Genomic DNA, 18,701 nt, shown 5'->3' with positions numbered 1-18,701 from the left:
AAGCTTGGTGCTGTTGCCTCCCATGTGACCTCTAATGGTACAGTGCTGCAGGCTGCCAGCCCAGGTTTCTTCAGTCTGCCCTTGGGGCACCAATAATGGCTCTGCCGGGGCTTCCAGCGCGTGGGGGAGTGGGGAAGGCAGAGACAAAAGGCGAGGGAGGAAGTCAGCAAAACACATGGGAAAGAGGAAAATGGAGAGAAAAAGGAGGAAGTGCCCCAAGCAGGAAGGGACAGCGAGGCTGGAGAGATGGCAGCAGGTTTGTCACGGGAAGGGCCCCACACGGCCATCCAGCAAGGGAGGCTAGGAGCCCGGCCTTGAATGTCTGTAGCTTGCTCCGGGATCCGGCAGGGAAGGGGGTGTGCAGAGCAGGTTCACCGATGGGCTGGAGGCAGGAGTCCCCTGAGTGAAGGGTCCCTTCTGTCTGTTTTGTCAGACTACGGGACAACCCTCTTCCCCCCCCTTGCAGTGGGGCAGCAGTGTTCATGTCCTGAAAGCAAGACGTCCGGTTTCCCAAGAACCTGACCAAGTGCTGAGCGGGAGTTTTCCTTTGGTTTTGCTGTGGCCGAGATGATGCATTTTTCCTTGCTCACTTCAGAAAATTCAGGCGCTGGGATGGGTTATTTTACCACCTCAAATACCTCACTTGTTGTTTGTTTCTCTCTAGGGTTTTAACCTTGCGTCGATGGCCAGGAAGGGCTCACCGAGCTAGGACCCTGCCTGCTCTTTGGAGCCTTCCTGAGCATCTGATCTGCTTTTAGAGATTTGTAGCTGTTTTCCCTTGGCCGCTGGGGAACATGCCTGCCGTTAGCGGCCTCGGCCCCCTCCTGCTGGACGGCCTGCAGAAGCGGCTGGAGCTGTGCCTGGTGTGCTCCAAGTGCAGCGTGAGGGAGAACGAGAGCACCTACGGGCGGAGAGAGGTGGAGCATCGCTGCATGCAGGAGATCCTCCTGGCCCGGTGCAGAAGCAAGAGGAGCCAGCTATGGAAGAAGGTGGGCAGAAGGCCGGGCTTCCCAAACCCGGCACGTTACGCGGTCTGCAGATACTACTCCCCAGGCCTAGGGTGCAACAAGCACAGGAACCAGTGCACCTTTGCCAGCAGCAAGGAGGAGGCGATGGTGTGGAACTTCGAGAGAGAGCACAAACTGGAGCGGCGTGTGCTGAAAGCCATGGTGCTCCAGGCACAGAAAGCAGGCAGTAGCAATGGCCTCCCAAGCCAGGAAGTGCCCAGCACTGCAGGGGAAATCCAGAGCGAGTTTGGGGGGCAGTTCCAGGAGATCTGCAAACTCTGCTTTTACCAAAGTCCCCAGAAAATATCCTCCAGGGGGCTGGCGAGGCTCTGTGAGGAGCACGGTGCTTGGAAAGCTCTCCTGGTCCATGTGGTCACCGATGGAAGGAGGAAGAAGCAGTACACTGCGATCAGGCCGTGGCCAGAGTTCATGTCGCAGCTCAGTTACTGCATGTTCATCTCCAGAGGCAACCCGTGCAAGCACGGGGCACAGCGGTGCAACTATGCACACAGCGAGGTGGAGATGGCGGTGTGGGAGGCTGAGCAGAAGCATGGCCTGGCACGCTCGGACCTGCTGCCAGTCTTAGCGATGTTCAGCGAGAACGGCGACAAGCCAGCGCAGCCCCAAGTCCAGTTCTACTGCCGGGCCTGCTTGGTGACCTTCAGCTCCCAGGAGAGCTTCGAGAACCACTGCTCCCTGGTGGAGCACATGCAGATGGTTTTGGCTGACCCCATGATCCAGTGGGCTCACCGCACGCCTCCCTATGGGCTGACCACATTCACACTGTGCAATAGGTAAGCCTTGCATGGCTGGCCTTGTCTAGCAGGCAATGAGCAAACTGCATGGGTCCCTGCAAAGGGGGCACAGCGGGCTGATGACTTGATTCTAGATCATCTGTCTAGAGAGACAACCCAGCTGGCCTAATGTTTGGCGTCACTTTGGGGTGTGATAGTTCTCATGTGTACAGAATCTGCCCCGTATTTGGAGGAGAAAGGGTTAAAAATCTCTCCCTGAACCAAGCAGGGACTTTGGGTATATGGTCTCCTAGCAGAGTAAAATGAAGCAGAATCCGGCTTGGGGTGGTTCCTTATTAGGACAGGGAGGATACAAGGGGGTAAGTTTGGGGGAAGTTAATTTTCAAGTGCCTCCATGAAGGCCTGGGCTCTTCTTGACCTCACGAGAAGGGGGTGAAGAACCTGCCTGCGGCATCTCTGGGGAGTTGGGACCTATAACTCTGCACTGGTGCAGCACCAGCTGGGCTGGCAATGGGGGAAGCACGCAGGGTGCAGGGGGTGTTACTGCCATGTCACCTAACTCTGGCCAGAGCAAGTTGAGATGACGACAGAAGACAAAATGCTTCTGCCGTCATTCAGTGGGGCACTGCTGGTCCCAGTTCTGCCAGTATTGTGGCCTGCTAGGAATCCCCAGATAATCCTTGTCCAGGTGCAGGAGGGTGCTTCATTCCCCATGCGGTCTCAGGCTGGTCAGAGTAACCTGTGTGCTTTGTTTTGCATGTGGAATTTGTTCCCTCACAGAGGGGATATCTGTGAATATGGCGAACGGTGCACCAAGGCCCATTCTGTAGAGGAGCTGCAGGAGTGGATCCAGAGAGCGAAGGCTGTCGAGAGGAACAAGAAATCTGCCAAGAGAGACGGGCTCCTCTCCTACCAGGACCGTCTGGTTGCTGAGTACAAGGAGTGCCGCAACGAGGTGTTCATTGTACGTCCCCATCTGCTGGGTGGACACTGGCTGTGGGGCACCTGGATGATCCGGCTGATTGGAAGGGTTTTGAGTTTGCTTAAAGCTGAATCCTGATAAAGGGTCAGATCTTCAAAAGGGTCTTGCGACAACCTGGTGGCAGCATTAACACTTGCGAAATCCCTGCATTTGCACTGGCTGGCTACGTGCCTGGCTGCCCCAGGAATGCCGGCTGTGTGTGCACTTGCATGTTTGAAGGGGGTGTTTTCAGAGGCTCTTGGAATAGTGCATCCCAATATCTCCCCACCTGCTTCAGCAATGTGGGCTGATTGCCCCCAGGGCCTGATCTTAAATAAGTCTTCCCTTGCAGGGTGTGCGCCCCTGGGGCTAATGCATGCGAGCCTGGAAGCAAAATGAAAGTGAAATTAACGAGTTCAGACCATTTTCATTGTAGACCATGAGAGAGGCAGAAAGCAAAGGAAGGGGTTAAATGGTGAAATGTAAATTAGATCTTAAACGTATATTTGAGACTTAATCTTGAATGTGTGTGCTGTCCCTGTCCTCCAGCCCCCAACACGCCCCGCACTGCCCATTCCCAGGCTTCTCTGAGGAAGGAGTAGGCCTGTTAAAGAACACACTCTGTGCATCAAGCTGTCCTGCTCTGCCATGTGTCCTTCCATCTTTCCAAGCCCTCGCTGGCTACACTGATGAGAAGCATTGGGGCTCGAATCCCTCGCCATGCCCTTTTGGCTGTCCTGCTGCAGCTGACAGTGCTGGGGCTTACTGACAGTTGCTGTGTGTGTGCGATCGTAAGGTGAAACACCTGGCTCTTCTTGTCTCCTTTCCATTAGCTTTCTGAGCAGGTTGATGGTGTCATGGTTACCTGCGAGCAGCCCATGCGGGTGCATTCAGAGGACAGGAAGATGCGATACAGGTGGAAGTTCAAAGTTCACTCCCAGGTAAGTCGGATTCTCTGTAAAGAAAGTCCAGGGGTTTGAAACCAGCTCTTCCCAGCGGTAGAGAATCGCCTGCTCTTCCACCCCTGAGGGGCTGCTGGAGGGAGTCTCTGCATGGTTAAGGAGTAGGAGGAGGTTGGGGCATGTAGATGAGGATCTGTTCCAGGCGCCCTGGGGCCTGCTGAGGCAAGAGGGGGAGAGAGCTCCTGCCCAGAGGTGTTACAGTTCTGACCCGGGTTATGTTTGGGCCAGGGCTCTGAAAGCAGGGCTGGGCATGTGCTGAGCATTGGTAACCTTCCTTATCGTGCGGTGGGGGGGTCTGGCTATGCTGACCGAGCCCCGTTCCTGCCTGCTGCGGTGCTTCAGGCAAAATAAAACATTCTTAAGCCTGCACAGGCTTTGTGGGGAGGGAATGTGGCCAGGGAGGGATCTCGTCTTGCTCATTCCACCCCTGCTGCCTTTGCTTGCTCTTTGCTAGGTCCCAGGACTGACCCTTTATGGAAAATTCCTGAAGAGGTTAATGGAGATGATACCCCACAGAGTTCCTTGGGAATCACTCTAAACCTCTCTAGAATTGAAGAGGGAATGGGACCATTTTGTAGGTTCCAGTAGGAATTCTCTCCCTGCTGTGGAATTCCATAGGGTGGTTGGGGGGAAAAAAGCCTCGTTCCCTATTTAGTTCTATTGGGCTTTTGCAGAGGGGGTGGCCAGATGGCGGGTCCCATGCAGGGAGATTTCTCTTCACCGGGTATTCTCTTCCCTTCTAACTGGCAGATGCCTCTGAGGCACGTGGCATTACTGAAGAGAGATCCTGGAGCCACCTTCTTCCTAGCAGGGGACGGGTTCCCGCGGGGCCTCACCTACATCCGGGGGGAGCGGTTAAAGGCTCTGCCATCACCGCCGCTCTCGTGCCTGGTGGAGGTCTGCATGGAGTGCTGCACGTTCGGCGTCTATGAGCAGTGGGTCGTCTTTGACTTCGGCAGCCGCCCCGTCCTGGTGCGGAAAATCCAGGCCAAGATCGGCAGACGGGAGTTCCCCCGGCACGGTAAGGAGGGCAGCCGCTTTGTGAACTTTCAGCGCTGGCACAGTGGCAACCGGGTGATCGTTCCCAGCGTGGAGATGACCAGTGACGAGGTGGACCTGCTAGCCAAGTACAAAGCGCCAGAGCTCTCCCTGGAGTTCCGGCCCGGCAGCACCACGAACACGCCCATCACCCACCTCAACTACAGGGAGAGGATGCATGACTTCCTGTTCCGAGAGGAGGAAGCTGAGCAGACCCTGGTTGACAAGTAAGTGTCCCGGCAGTAGTGGCAGATCCAGAAGGGTGAAGGGCTCATCCTCCTCAGAGGCCTGCCTTCCTTTTATCTGCGGTGGTCCAGGACCAATGCTTATTCTGTCCCTTAATCCCTGGTGCTATTTCAAGTCTAGTCCCCATATTCCCCCCCACGCCCATTATGCAGGAATGGTCCCAAGGGACAGTTGCAGGTCAGATCTGTCGCAGAGAAGTGGGGCGCTGTCATGGAAGGTGACGTGTGGAACAGGAAAGAGAGTGATAATATAGGGCTAGTTCTGCTCTGTGGGGTGTGAACATGGCAAGGAGTGGAGGTAGGGAGCCTCCACTTTCCAAACTAGTATATATTTGTATTCGGGGGGATTTGATTTCAATCAAATTGATTTAAATCATAATTTAAATCACTAGTCAGGAAGACTCGATTTAATCATGGATTTCTACATAAAAGTGCATTCTTGTTGGTTGTTATAACCTTCATACATAGTCTTCACAACTCCGAGACAGACGTAGGTTTCATTTTTAGAAGGTACACACTATACATTTTTAAAGAGATTTATTTTGAAAACTTTTCGGATTAGCTTTACAGCTGTATCAGAAAATGAATGATTGTTTGGTTATTTCATTTACCAAAGCGGATAGTTCACCTTCCAGTGACTTCATAAATATCTCCAATTCAATGGGTTAATCGTTAATATTTGGAGGATTTTCTTGCCAGGTTGTATTAGGAGGAGAACATCACCAGACAGGCATTTAAATTATTTTATTTAACTATTTCTCACCTTTCTTTCTTTCAAACATTTTTGCTGTTAACCAGCATGTTACCTCTGGAGACACAAATCCACAATTTGAGAACGGTAAAACTAAGCATCTCTGACGGCATCTTCTAAACTGAGCACTGAGTCTCACTGGGTAGCTAGAAAGATCAACCTAAATTATCTATATGGAAGCCCCTGGAACCCCATAAGATTGGGTCCCTAATCCAATAACTATTGGAACTCATTTACAAAACTTTTCTTAAACATTCCATGAATATATTGTCTCATACTACAGAATCCGAATTTATAATCCCTATTCCATGATGAGATCTCATTTGAGCTATAATGTATCTTAATTAAAACTATCTTTAGATAGGTTTTGTTCCTCAAAAAACTTTTTATCAAAAAAATCCGTGTTTTGGTTTTTTTTTTTATTATTTTAATTCTTTTTTAAATCATTGATTTTTATCCACCCTGTTTGTATTACTGTAACATCTCGGACCCCAGGAATGGACTGGGACCCATTGTGCTAGGGGCTGTACAAACACAGAACAAAGACGGTCCCTGCCCCACAGAGCTTGCAATCGAAGCACAAGCCAGGAGACCACAGATGGTGGGAAGCACTAGGAAACAGTGAGACGCTTTTGGTCAGCATGACAGGCATTGGTCTCCGCGCACCGGCAGCCTAACCGCTGACAGGGGTTTTTTGGCAGGTGCACAGAAAGGAGAGTTTGAAGGGGGAATTTGAAGGTGGATAACGAGGTATCTTTGCCGCTGTTTATGGGGAGCACCTCCCGAGGGTGAGGGGCAGCAATGGAGAAAGCACAAAGGCACTTGCATGAACATTTAACAAGTGTGTGCTTGGAGGCTGGTGTCATGGGCTGATCGCAGGTGGGAGCCAGCATCAGGACAGCGAGTGAGAGATGATGGGGCAGGGGTAGGCTCTGAAAGGCCTAGAAAGGAAGGCAAAAGTGGCGTATATTCGTTGCGATAGAGAAACGGGGAGTCCGTGGAGGGACATAAAGAGAGGGGGGACATCAGCAAGGCAAGAAGAATGATCTTTGCAGCAGCTTTCTGAATGGATATGAGTGGGGCCAGGCTGCATTTGTCAAGGCCGGAGAAAAGGTTGTTGCAGTGTGGGAGGAGGAGAGTTTTAGCCATGTGGATGGATCACAAGGCCTGTATCTGAGAGCTTTTCTGTAGCGAGAGTCTGTAAGATTTAGACGTAACCTGGATGTGGACCTAGAGAGAGGTCTGAATGAAAGCTGATACCCAGGTTACGGGCCTGAGTGACAGGCAGGATGGTGGTGTTGCCCAAACAGATTGGAAAAGGAAGGAACAGGGAGGTTGGGGGGAAGATGAAGAGCTCTGCTTTAGCCCTGTTGAGCGTGAGCTGATGACTGGACATCCAGAAGGAGAAGTCAGAGAGACCAATGGTGACTTTAGTATGGACAGAATCAGACAGGTCCAGAGGACAGAGGTAGATCTGTGGGTTGGTAGAGATGGCAGTTGAATTTGGGTTTGCAGATGAGATTACCCTGAGATAAGGTGTAGAGTCTTCTGAAAGACACAGTGGATGAATGATTGGAGAGACAGGAGGAGAACCAGGAGAGGAAAAGTCCCGGAAGCCAAGGAAGGACAGAATTTTAAGAAGAGCATGGCTGACTGTGTTGAAGGAGGCTGACAGGATAAGGAGGATGAGGAGGGGGATGGAGAGCTGGCTCTGAGATTTGGCTAGGAAGAGGTCAGCAGAGACTTTGTCAAGAGCAGTTTCCATGGAGGGCATGGGACGGAAGCTGGCTTGCAGAGAGTCTAGGCTGGAACTGGGAGAGAGGAACACCAGCCAGCAGTTGTAGACAGTGTGTCCAATGAGCTCGAGATGAAAGGGAGATGGGGCAGTAGTTGGAGAGAGAAATGGGGTCGAGGGTGGGCTTTTTAAGAGGGGAGAGACTCAAGCATGTTTGCATTGTGAGGGGAAGGAGCCAGCGGAGAGTGAGAGGTTACGGAGAAGAATAAGAGAGGGGATGAGAGTAGGCACAAGGGAGGTCAGGAGATGGGGTCACTGGGGTAAGTGGAGGGGTTAGAGGAGGAGAAATGTCTGTCTGTGATGGGGAGAAGGCAAAGCTAGCTGTGGGAGGGGAGCGGGAAGGGAATGGCCTCTGCAGGGGCCTTCCTTTCTCTGGAGTGCAATGGTTGGTTACTCTCCCCCATCCCATCTCAAGCAGCAAGGCAAAATCTCCTGCTCTGAGCCTCCAGAGAGCACCAGCTGGTATGGCTGCCTAATGCTCTGCTGTGCATTCCACATCTTGGCTACTGCCTGGGCTCTGGTTTGTGCTGAGCACTAGCCAGCCGTGGGTGGAGGTTTTCAGTGCTGCTACTTGGGGAGAAACAAAGGGAGCTGTGCTGTGCACCCCACTAGACCCACCACGAGGAGCCGACCCTGAAGGAAGTGGGTGCACCTGGTGCGTCTGTGCTCCTTGGTGCACCGGCTTGATGTAGAGTAGATGGGCGCCTAGGGTGTAGCTCTCCTTCCCAGCAGCCTGCAGGAGTTACACAGGCAGGCAGCTCTCTAAGCCTGGTTTTGAAGGTGTCCCGTAGGAGTTTAGTGCTGTTGAGTTTCTCGAGGATTGGCAACCTGTTTGCCAAACTGCCATTCTTTACGTGTCACTTTTCAGTAAGTGCACGTGGCCGAATCTCCAAAGCAGCTCCTCCCCCAGGTGCCGCAAGTCTGCATGCTGTAATTTGAAACAAGTGGCATTCAATTTGAAAACGCTGCTCAGCGTGATCTCTGGTTGGTCTAGGGGAGCACAGAGAAGAGTCCTGTCACCAGAACACAAGGACCAGGGCACAGGCCCTCTTGTGGGGAGAGGGTGGGGTGAAGAGGTGGGCAATCGGGAGGGGATTCTCATGCTGCTGTGATGCAGGCAGTCCCTCCGCGTAGTGGGGAATATTGCTGATGAATTGTCGTGTGCAGTCATCACTGTTCGCTCTGGTGCCTTCTCTGTCTCAGGCTCAACCTCCAGGTCACCATCTCCCTGACCCCAATGCTGCAGACCCTGTCTGTGGGGATGAAGTGCGCCCTCCCTGGTGAGCTCTTTGCTGAAGTGCCGACCCCTTGTGCCCTAACGCCGGACACCAACGAGGGGTACCTACTGAGCCGGTCTGTGAGCACCGCTTTCCTGGCACCTGACCCGCCCACGGACAACCGGGTGTACGAGGTCAAGGTGGACAGCAAGGCCATCACGGAGAGGAGCCTCTGGCTTCTCGTCCCCAAGAGATGTTGCTCCGAGCTTGGCTTCCAGCAGGGCACCTCCCGCAAGGTGGAGATCCAGTTCCAGATCGACCGGCTGCAGTTCCGGCTGTGGCACTATGCGGTGGACCAGCTGCTGGACGAGCGGCTGATCCTGCCCGACGTTGCAGCCTGTTCCATCCCTCACTCCCCCACGCTCCTGCTGACCGGGAACAAAAAGCAGATGCAGGCCATCTCCTTCATCACTGGCGAGGCCACCAGCTCCAGGCAGGTCCCTCCTCTTCTGATCTATGGGCCTTTTGGCACAGGGAAGACCTTCACCTTGGCCATGGCCACCAGGGAAATCATCAAGCAGCCCAACACGCGAGTGCTGATCTGCACCCACACCAACAGGTAACTTGCTGGCTTTGCCATGGCCCTTCTCCAAGGGAAGATGCTGGGAGGCCATAAACTGAAGGCTGAGTGCTCAGCTGCGCCAGATTCACCCGTGATGGGAATGTGAGGGTTTCCCTAAGGAAACTAAATTGTGTTTCGATGCCAAGAGTTTTGCCAACAGTCCAAACATTTGGTCCATTATGGAAATACAGCAACATTATTCTCTTAAAGAAAAGCATTCTGAGCCTAGATGGGGGCAGGAAGATGTGGGTGGAAGGAAATCAGGATACATTCTTGATGGGGACCTTGATTCTAAGCTAGAGAGATGGGGAGGAGAGAGATGTGTTTCATGGTGTGCTACAGTCATTCCCTTCTGGGTCCTCTTCCCCGGCAACACTGTGGGTAACCGTTACATGCCCGGTGAAATGAAAACTCCTTCGCTTCTGCCCCTTAATGTCCCCTCTTGGCCTTGCCCAGGTGACTTCATTTTTGTATTTGCCCTCAGATGCTGGCTCTTTCCAAAAGCTGCTAGGCTGCGTGTATTTGTCAATATTGATTCTGCAGGTCCCATAAAGAGGAGAGTTGGGGGAGGGAAAGTCGAGATGCATGCAAAGGTGGTAGGCTCTGAACTGGCCTTCATTGTTCCGAGATGTTAAAATGAAAGTGACAATGCGGGAGGGAATGTGCAGAGGAGGGTCCGTTTTCTTTCCTATGGGGACCATTATTTCTTTAATATTTTTTTGAAAGGTATAATAAAAAGAGATGACTTTCAATCTTAGCCTGTGTCCTGCCCTCTGGCTGCACTGGGGCTTGTTCTACTCTCTGAGATGTTTGCACGTACTCCGCCAGGACAGGATTCTAGGAAGGTTGATTGTGGGATGAGGAATGCCTGGGGCCATGCTTTCATACCTGGGACCCTACACATCCTTGTGCCCATGTGATCCCTGGGCATGTGGCGTTGTGACTAAGGGCCCAAGTGTATGTATTCAGAAGTCCCTTAGTAAGTGAGGCTCTAGACACTGTGCAGTCACTGATTAGGCCTTAAATCGCACTCTTGAAAAACATGAGCACAGGCTTATTGTGTGCACAGTGCGGATAACTGAGCATGTACCCCATACGCTAGTTTCTGCACATACATGAGTATCTCCTGCAGGTTGTAAATCAGGGGCCAGAGCTCTGGAAACTGCGAATGAGTGTGTTCCTTGTCCGTTCCCAAATGAATAAACAATGGGACAGACTACCCCAGTGCATCTTCGATGAAGGGCTTGTCTGAGACTCCCACTCACATCCCCTTGCCATGCTGCCTGGAGTGGCTCAGGACCGTGAATGCCTATCTCAGGGCAGATACCCCAAACTGGTGGTGTGTTTTTTAATTAGACTTCACCAAGTCAGTAACAAGTGTGAACTCCTGGATCACTATAACAGTCTTGCCATGGAGTCCCAGACAGCCTCCCATCGATCTTTCCACCCAGACAAGCTGGACTTGGTGATAAATGGTCACTTACACCAAAAATCACAAAATATTCAGGTTACTCCCAGTCCCAAGAGACCAGTCACTTACCCCAGATCAATTGGTCCCCTAGATCTTACACCAAAGACAACATTTGTATCCAATCCTGGAATTATTCTAAAGGGTTATTAACTAGGAAAAACAAATGAGTTATTTACAGGTGAAAGCAAGCAAACATCTACACACAAATGAATTAGAATCCAGCTCCTAAGAGTGACAGAATTGTAGTGATCTGTCCATTCGAAATGTCTTTCAGGGCAGACCCAGGAATAACCCTGAGAGATCTCTTGCTTCAGTTTAGTGTCTCTGGCCCTCTGAGAGTTTGAACAGCAGAGATGAAAAATCGTCATGTCAGCTATGTTTATTTCCCCCTTCCCGCGTTCAGATGTCTGGGATGAGGCCTTCTGCACCTGCTTCTCCATGGGTGGATGGGGAAATTAACAAGTCTTATGATGGCCCACTTAATTTTTGACAGCCCTCCTGGATGGGTGGGGGGACAATTCCCATGCCTGGGTTCACAAGTTCAGAGCAAACATATTCAAAGTAATATTTCCTTTATAGCATAGAATACAGACATTACCAATGAGATTAATGCATGGAGCAACTTAGAAGTATTTCATAGGGTCTGAACACTAAATACATTCTTAGAGGACCATTACCTATTTTAAACAAAACTAACGTACGGCTGAGCTGGTTTGCTTTCCAGCTACAAGTCTGTCAGCTCTTAGCACACACCTATGGCCTTGGCCAGAGCTGGCACTTGGTTCACCAGCATCACACTCCTGTTTTCTCTCTCTTCCAGTGCGGCTGACATCTACATCCGTGAGTACTTCCACGAGTATGTCACAAACGGGCACCCTGGTGCAGTCCCTCTGAGGATCAAATACACAGACCGTTCCATCAGCATGACCGACCCTGTCACTCAGCTGTACTGCTGCCTTTCTCCAAACCAGAGGACCTTCAGGCAACCCACTCAAGCAGAGATCGACAGGCACCGCGTTATCATCACCACATCCATGCTGTCCAAGAACCTGAGGGTGCCCCCTGGATACTTCACCCACATCTTGATAGATGAGGCGGCTCAGATGCTGGAATGCGAAGCTCTGATCCCACTCTCATACGCTACTTACGAGACTCGAGTTGTCCTCGCTGGGGACCACATGCAAGTGACCCCTAAGTTGTTCTGCCTGGGAGGTGAGCAGTCTGCCGACCACACCCTGCTGAACCGCCTCTTCCAGTACTACCAGAAGGAGAAACATGAAGTAGCTCTGAAAAGCAGGATCATCTTCAACGAGAACTACCGCTCCACTGCGGGCATCATCGAGTTTGTCTCCAAGCATTTCTACGTCAGCAAAGGCAACACTATCCGTGCCAGCGGCAACATCCCGCCCCACCCTGAGCTCCATCCGCTCATGTTTTGCCACGTGCCGGGCTCCACCGAGCGGGATATGGCCATGACGTCCTGGTACAACGTCTCCGAGATCATGCAGGTGATCGAGAAAGTGCAAGAGATGCACCAGAAGTGGCCAGATGAATGGGGAGCCCGGGACCTGAAGAGAATCTGCGTGGTCTCCCATGGCATGCAGGTAGGCAGGACGGTGCCAGTGTGAGCCGATGCGTTGTCAATCCGTCATTCTGCACTGGAGCGGCATGGGACGCATTGTTGTTTGTAAATGCCAAACGCTGGACTCGGTTTACTTTCTGTAAACACCCCTCTCTCTTGTTGCTTGCTAACCCTGGATGCCAGAACCGTGAATTTACTTTTGTCCAGGACATTTTGCTAAGGGGGTGTTTACAGCGCATGGGAGTGGAAGGGACGGGTGGAGCAGAGGTGACTTATAAGGGGATGGTTTTAGGTAGGGCAGAGAGTCTAGCACAGCAAATCTGCTGAAGTCCTTCTCAGCCCAACTGGCAATCCAGAATTTTCCTGCCCTTCTCCTTGGTGTCATTCTTCCCCTGAGCCTTGGGAGTCCATTTTGTTCTTTAAGTCTCTCAAATGTGATTCCCACTGCCCGCCCACAGCTGTAGGTCACCCCAGTGAGTCTGAGTGTGTCCTGGGCTCCGGCTTAGAGCTTGCAGAGCTGAGGGGCAGGGTCTTATCGGGATGCACCAAGCTTGGCTTGCCTGGCCTTCCCTGGTGGCTGGTGAGCCTTGGATTGTTAAACAAGATGCTCTTGCATTGCGTGTTGATAGGGAGCCCCTTTGGCAGTGATGGTGGAACTAAAACAAGCTTGAACCCCATCAAATCTTCTTCTCACCTAGTGGCCGTATGATACCTGCTCTCTGGAGATCGGGGGCTGGGTGCAGGTTGCGGGGAGCTGTTGAGCTGCTCCCTGGTTTGTGACTTTGTGACTCCCTTTCCCACCAGGTCAATGCAATAAGGCAGGAGCTGAGGAAGAAGTACCTGGGAGAGGTGGCCGTGGAAAACTTTGAAAACTTACCAGGTTTGTATCTTGCTGAGTGGCTGTTTTTGCTTTGGCAGGAATGGAATCCATTCTTAGTGGCAGGAAAAAGGAGCCATTCTACTCCGGGCTCTCCCTCTAGGCTAGTGAGAACTCGCGTGGTCACACCAGTGAGAAGCTGGGAGAATATTCCCATGCTGCTGGGCGCTGCGGACAGGTAAAGGGGCAACATGGACTGAATGCTGGATGACTAGCAGAGATGCCTCTGGCACCTTCAGAAGCCTGTAAAGAGCAGAGGGGAGAGCGGGTGCAGCTGATGTGCCCATATGGATGTGGGGCAGCCACACAGGCGTACGATGCCATTCTGTTCCATCTAGGTTCTTATCCTGTGCCCACCACAAAACTGCTGGCTGGGCCTTCTAGTTGTGGGGGGGGGTGGGGGGGTGATGTTGGGTGCCCCTCTTGCTGAGCACCACACTCTGAGAACTGGGCCCCTTTAAGGTACCTAAATTGGGTGCCCAGAATCACTCGTCACTTTAAAATTTTTATACAGAATACAATGAGCGCATGCACACTCCCTTGCCGCCGCCCCCCGCAAGGAATTGGTGAGTCGCTTTTAGCCCCTTTCCATGTTGCTGCTGGCCTAGAAAGCGCTGTCTGATCTGTCCAGTTTAAAATGGTTCCCGGTCATTTTTTACACATGAATAGGGTTTTAAACTGAAAAATGTGCTCCTGAAGTATGTCCGTATCCTAGTCTCATCCCATGAAATTGGTTGGGTATCTCTTTATTTCCTGAGAAGCATGAAAACCCTGGACATAGGCGCTGATCCCTTTTATAATCCCGCCTGCAGCCATACAAGCAGAGATGCCCATACTTGCCAGAGCCCCAGAGACTGGGTATCTTGGTGTGATTCATGTCTGTACTCAAGATTCCCAGGATACCAAGGGAGAGTCTAATAATGATGTAAAAGAAGGTGATATGTTGTAACCAACAGGGCATCCATATGCAAAGGCCTCTGGGTACTGACACAGTATAACTGACACATGACTTCCCAGTGAGGCTGCTTGCTGAAATGTGACTCTGCCATGGGAGCTGAAGAAAGAGGGTTTTGGTTTGTTTTTTTCCTCTCAAGCCAAAGAAGATTGATCTAGTTCTTCACTGGTTTTATGGCGCAGCAGAGACATCTTGTGGTGGAAATAATGAATGCCTGGTGTGCGTTTCCCATCTTCACATCCCTCCTTCTTGACAAACCATTTTCAGCCTTTGGCTGGTTTATGAACTCATTGATTGGCTGTTTGTTATCCCTAGTGTTCATGGTTACCGGAGCCAGACGGCATTGTTTCTACTCTCGGACTGGATGATCAAAACTTTTTTTTTAAACAGGTGAATGGTGAATACTTCTCTTCCTGCACAAAACCTCTGGTTCCTACTGGGATTTTTGGAAAGAAAAGCCCATTCCCAAATGTCCCGGTGTACAAACCCCATTCCCATGTGTGTTCACGGGGAGCGGATAACAAGGGGCAGAACACTGTCAAATCGAAGAGTGGTTTGGAATCCACAAACACTGCTCTTGTATTAGTCACCTCGCTCTTGCTCTTGCTTCATCTCTGGCTCCTCACGTGGTGCCTGGGTGTTGGTCTGTATCATGGCTCGCGGGTGGGAAGCCCCTGCAATTCCAAGGAATCTGTTTCATTGAGTTAAATCTCAGGTCACTCTTATCACTTAGGGAAATGATCACATGCGGGTGTTTTTAGCCGGTCACTCCTGGGGGTCCACATGCAGCGCTGTGTAGGCACGGACACCTCCAAAGGCACATGCTCCACCCAGAGAGAGTCCTCCTCATTCAGTTCCCATCAGTAACCTTTTTCTTCTCTCTCCTCTTGTCCCATGCAGGGAGGGAGTTCCGGGTCATCATCATCAGCACAGTTCACACCAAGGAAAGCCTGCTTAGCTCTGCCTCCCCCAACATGGAGTTCTTCAACGAAGCGAGAGTGCTGAACACCATCATGACAAGGGCCCAGTCACAGGTCATTGTGGTGGGAGATGCTGTGGCCTTGTGCTCCCATGGCCAGTGCAGCAAGGTCTGGAAGCGCTTCCTCCAGGAGTGCATCGAGAAGGGCAGCGTGACTCCGGAAACGCTGACGCTGGAGCAGATTAAGCAGGCAGTGTCCGACAAGCAGAGCTGGATCCAGGGAAGCACTGAGCAGCAGCAGCTGTGTGAGGAGGAGGACGACAGCGACACGGATTCCTGGACCTCCGAGTTGGATAACGGAAATCCCGACGATCCCATTCTCCAGGAGCTCCTGGATGAGAGCAAGAACGTCCAGGTGACTGTTTCCGAAGAAGGGTTGCTGAACGTGAACTCCGAGGCCTCGGCCCAGCAGAACGGCCGGCTGGAATATGTCAACTTCTCCTCTCACACAATGCAGGAGTATCTTCGCATGCACCCCAAAATGTACAAGAGGTGTGAGCTGGTCAAAGAGGGGTTTGACAAAGCATCTGCCTTCGCCTTCGATGAGTCACCTCCCCTCAACATTCAGATCAAAGGCAGAGTTCGCTGTGGCATGGCTTTCACTGGCGACCAAGTGCTCGTGGAGCTGCTGCAGACCAGTGCCCCTGAGGGTGGCGCCCTCCGTCCCCAAGGGAGAGTGGTGGGCGTGCTGATGTGGGCCGAGCGAGAGCGGTCCTTCGTCTGCACGATGGACGAGTTCGACCCCCGCGTGATGATCCCCATCGACCGCACCATCACCAAAATATTTGTCCCAGGGCTGAAAGAAAAACCCAATGTTGTCCCCATCCGCAAACTGATAAAGGGGAAGTACCAGGTGGTCAGCTGTGAGAAGATAAGCCAGGAGATGAAAAGAAGTCAGCTTTTCTGTGTCCAAATTATCTCCTGGCGGGAAGGTTTTTACTACCCTCTAGGCATAGTAACAGACATCCTGCCCATGGCTTTGACTCTGGAAGAAGGCTTGAAGATCCTTGATTTGGAGTACGGTCTGGCAAAAAAGTACCCAAGCGAGGTGACCAAGGAGCTGGCCAAAATTACGTCCAGCAAATCGAACCCTCCCAAGGAGAATCTGAGGGACTGCCGGGGCTACCTGACCTTCACTGTCGACCCCCCAGGCTCTAAAGATTTGGATGATGCGATAAGTGTCCGAGATGAGGGCAGTTGTTACGAGATTGGGATCCACATCGCAGACGTGGCTGGCTTTGTTCCCAAAGACAGTGCTTTGGATATGGAGGCGAAGAAACGAGGCACTACTTACTATGCCCCTGGTAAGGAGCCGCTCTGCATGTTCCCACCTCGGATCAGCCAAGACCTCTGCAGCCTCCTGCCACAAAAGAATCGCCATGTGATCTCCCTGTTTGTCACTGTAGAAAAGACGACAGACAGGATGATGAAACGGAACTTCGCTGTGTCCACAATCCGCTCGGACCGGCAGCTGTCCTACGAGGAGGCAGAAAGCATCATTAAGAACCACTACAGTGGGGAAACGAAGGCCCTTCGCTTTGACACCCTTGAGGACTGTATAGCTGTGGCTTATCACTTCTCCAGAGTCCACCGACAGTTCAGGCTGCAGGAAGACTGTTACTATGACCGGCTGGATGAGGAAAGTACCCCAGGCAACAGGGGATCCCACCAGATGATAGAGGAGTTCATGATCATGTTCAACAGCTTTGTGGCCGAGTTTCTAACCAACAAAGACCACACCAAGAACGTCACTCCTCTTCGGTGTCAAATGGAGCCCAACCCTCAGCAAGTGGCTCAGATGAAGAACAAATACAGCCACATCATTCCTTTGTCCATCCACCTCTCGCACCACCTGGGAGCTCTGCCTGCTGGCCCAGCCCCTGCTGGATGGGGTGAGTTCAGCCTCCTGACCCCACTGTGGGAGCACCTCGAGTCAGCTGTGGACGCTCGTGATGTCCACAAGATGCTTGACCTCATTGCTACCGATGACATTCACCCGAAGCTCGCCCCCATCGTCCTGGAGTTCAGGAGGCTGCTGAGCCGTTCCTATTTCAGTCGCTCCAACTCGACCGCTCAGTCTAAGGCGGGACATTACTCCTTGCACGTCGACTCTTACACCTGGGCCTCCTCCCCCATCCGCCGATACTTGGACATCGTGGTCCAGCGGCACCTTCATTCCGTGCTCTGCAAGAAGCCAGTACTGTACTCCTCAGAGGACATTGAATTTCTCTGCCATGACTTCAACAGAAAGAACTTGCGGGCAGTAACCTACGAAAAGAGGGCCCATTCCCTGCAGATGGCCACCCGGCTGAGGTGCCAAGTCCTGCAGAAGATCGCGTTCGTTGTGAGCGTTGAGGGAGTTGATAGGTTCTTTAAAGCCTTGTTCCCACTGAACAAGGAGAGCCTTCCAGATCCCCAACTAATCAACTACCGGGCTCTGCAGTTAGTGGAACAGCCCTCGTTTAACCAAGAGCGGAACAGCATGAGGCTGACGTGGAGGCGGCGAATGTACTCCGTGGTGAGCTCAAAGGAGCACACCCCGCGGTCCTCACCGCTTCGGGACCGCCACATCACCCTCTTCAGCGCTCAGGTGTGGCAAGACGTGCTGGCGGCCATCAGAAAGGAAGAGTTTGAGAGCGTGATTGCTCTGCTTTGGAGCGGCCGGGCCATGGGCCAGAGGCAGGTGGGGAGAATAGAGAGAAGCGACTGCTCGCACTATGTGCGGCTGTTTCTAGAGCTGAGCGCCGGAGATGCTGTGCAACTGCAGCTCACCACGGCGGTTCAGCGGGGATTTCTGGTGCCTTCTGTGCAGCTGTGGAGCGTGACTCCGGGTTTCGAGGTCTGTTTAGAGCACACAGAAAAGCCCATCAACTGCTTTTCGAATTACGCCACGCAAGCGTCAAAGGACAAGTACAAGAATCCACTGGACTATAGCAGGGTGTGGAAGCCGCTCAATGCCATGGAATCTGCTTCGTGCGCTGTGGCAGAAAACGACTCCATTGTCCTGCAGGATGTCAAAATAACCTGGGACAAGCAAAGGAACAGCGAAGGGCAGCTGCAGGGGACTTTCTCCTTAACCAAAAGCTTCCTAGAGGAGTGTGCCATTGATGTAGACTTCAACCACTGTTACATGTGCATCCGGCTAGAAGGTCTGACGCTCAGTGGATGCCGTAATGACGAGGCATGTCTTAGCCACGGCCTCCAGAAACTCAGCTTGTCCAACGAGAGCACGGCAGGTGGCAGCTTCGTGGTTGATCCAGCTACATACACTTGGGTAGCCCATGGGCTGACCGAAGAATGTAGTGACAATGAGAAGCTGGACAGAAATGGTCTGAAGACTCTGAATTTTTACATCCATTTTATGTCCATGGAGACAGTTCCTGCAGAGATCTCCCGGGACTCAGCCAGGTTTACAGTGGAAATCATTCCAAAGATGCTTCCGGATATGTAAGTGTGGGTGCGATATTCAACGTGTAGCTGGTGA

At 52.1% G+C, this 18,701-nt stretch overlaps 1 protein-coding gene across 6 annotated transcripts in view; it reads left to right on the top strand.

Moving 5' to 3' along the window:
• Positions 1 to 18,701, top strand: part of HELZ2 (helicase with zinc finger 2) — a 52,423-nt gene that overhangs the window by 18,903 nt on the left and 14,819 nt on the right. For all 6 annotated transcript variants that reach the window (XM_073308873.1, XM_073308871.1, XM_073308870.1 and 3 more), the window contains exons 2-9: positions 665 to 1,801; positions 2,543 to 2,726; positions 3,557 to 3,664; positions 4,436 to 4,950; positions 8,718 to 9,350; positions 11,645 to 12,428; positions 13,211 to 13,286; positions 15,139 to 18,664. In XM_073308873.1, coding sequence (XP_073164974.1) covers positions 795 to 1,801; positions 2,543 to 2,726; positions 3,557 to 3,664; positions 4,436 to 4,950; positions 8,718 to 9,350; positions 11,645 to 12,428; positions 13,211 to 13,286; positions 15,139 to 18,664 — 6,833 coding nt within the window. In that variant the 5' untranslated portion in view covers positions 665 to 794. The remainder of the gene's footprint in view (positions 1 to 664; positions 1,802 to 2,542; positions 2,727 to 3,556; positions 3,665 to 4,435; positions 4,951 to 8,717; positions 9,351 to 11,644; positions 12,429 to 13,210; positions 13,287 to 15,138; positions 18,665 to 18,701) is intronic.

Source organism: Lepidochelys kempii, chromosome 13 (genome assembly GCF_965140265.1).
Source record: "Lepidochelys kempii isolate rLepKem1 chromosome 13, rLepKem1.hap2, whole genome shotgun sequence".
Classification (NCBI taxonomy): domain Eukaryota; kingdom Metazoa; phylum Chordata; order Testudines; family Cheloniidae; genus Lepidochelys; species Lepidochelys kempii.
The sequence above is the reverse complement of the archived record's forward strand: the minus strand, read 5'-3'. Positions and strand labels throughout refer to the sequence as shown.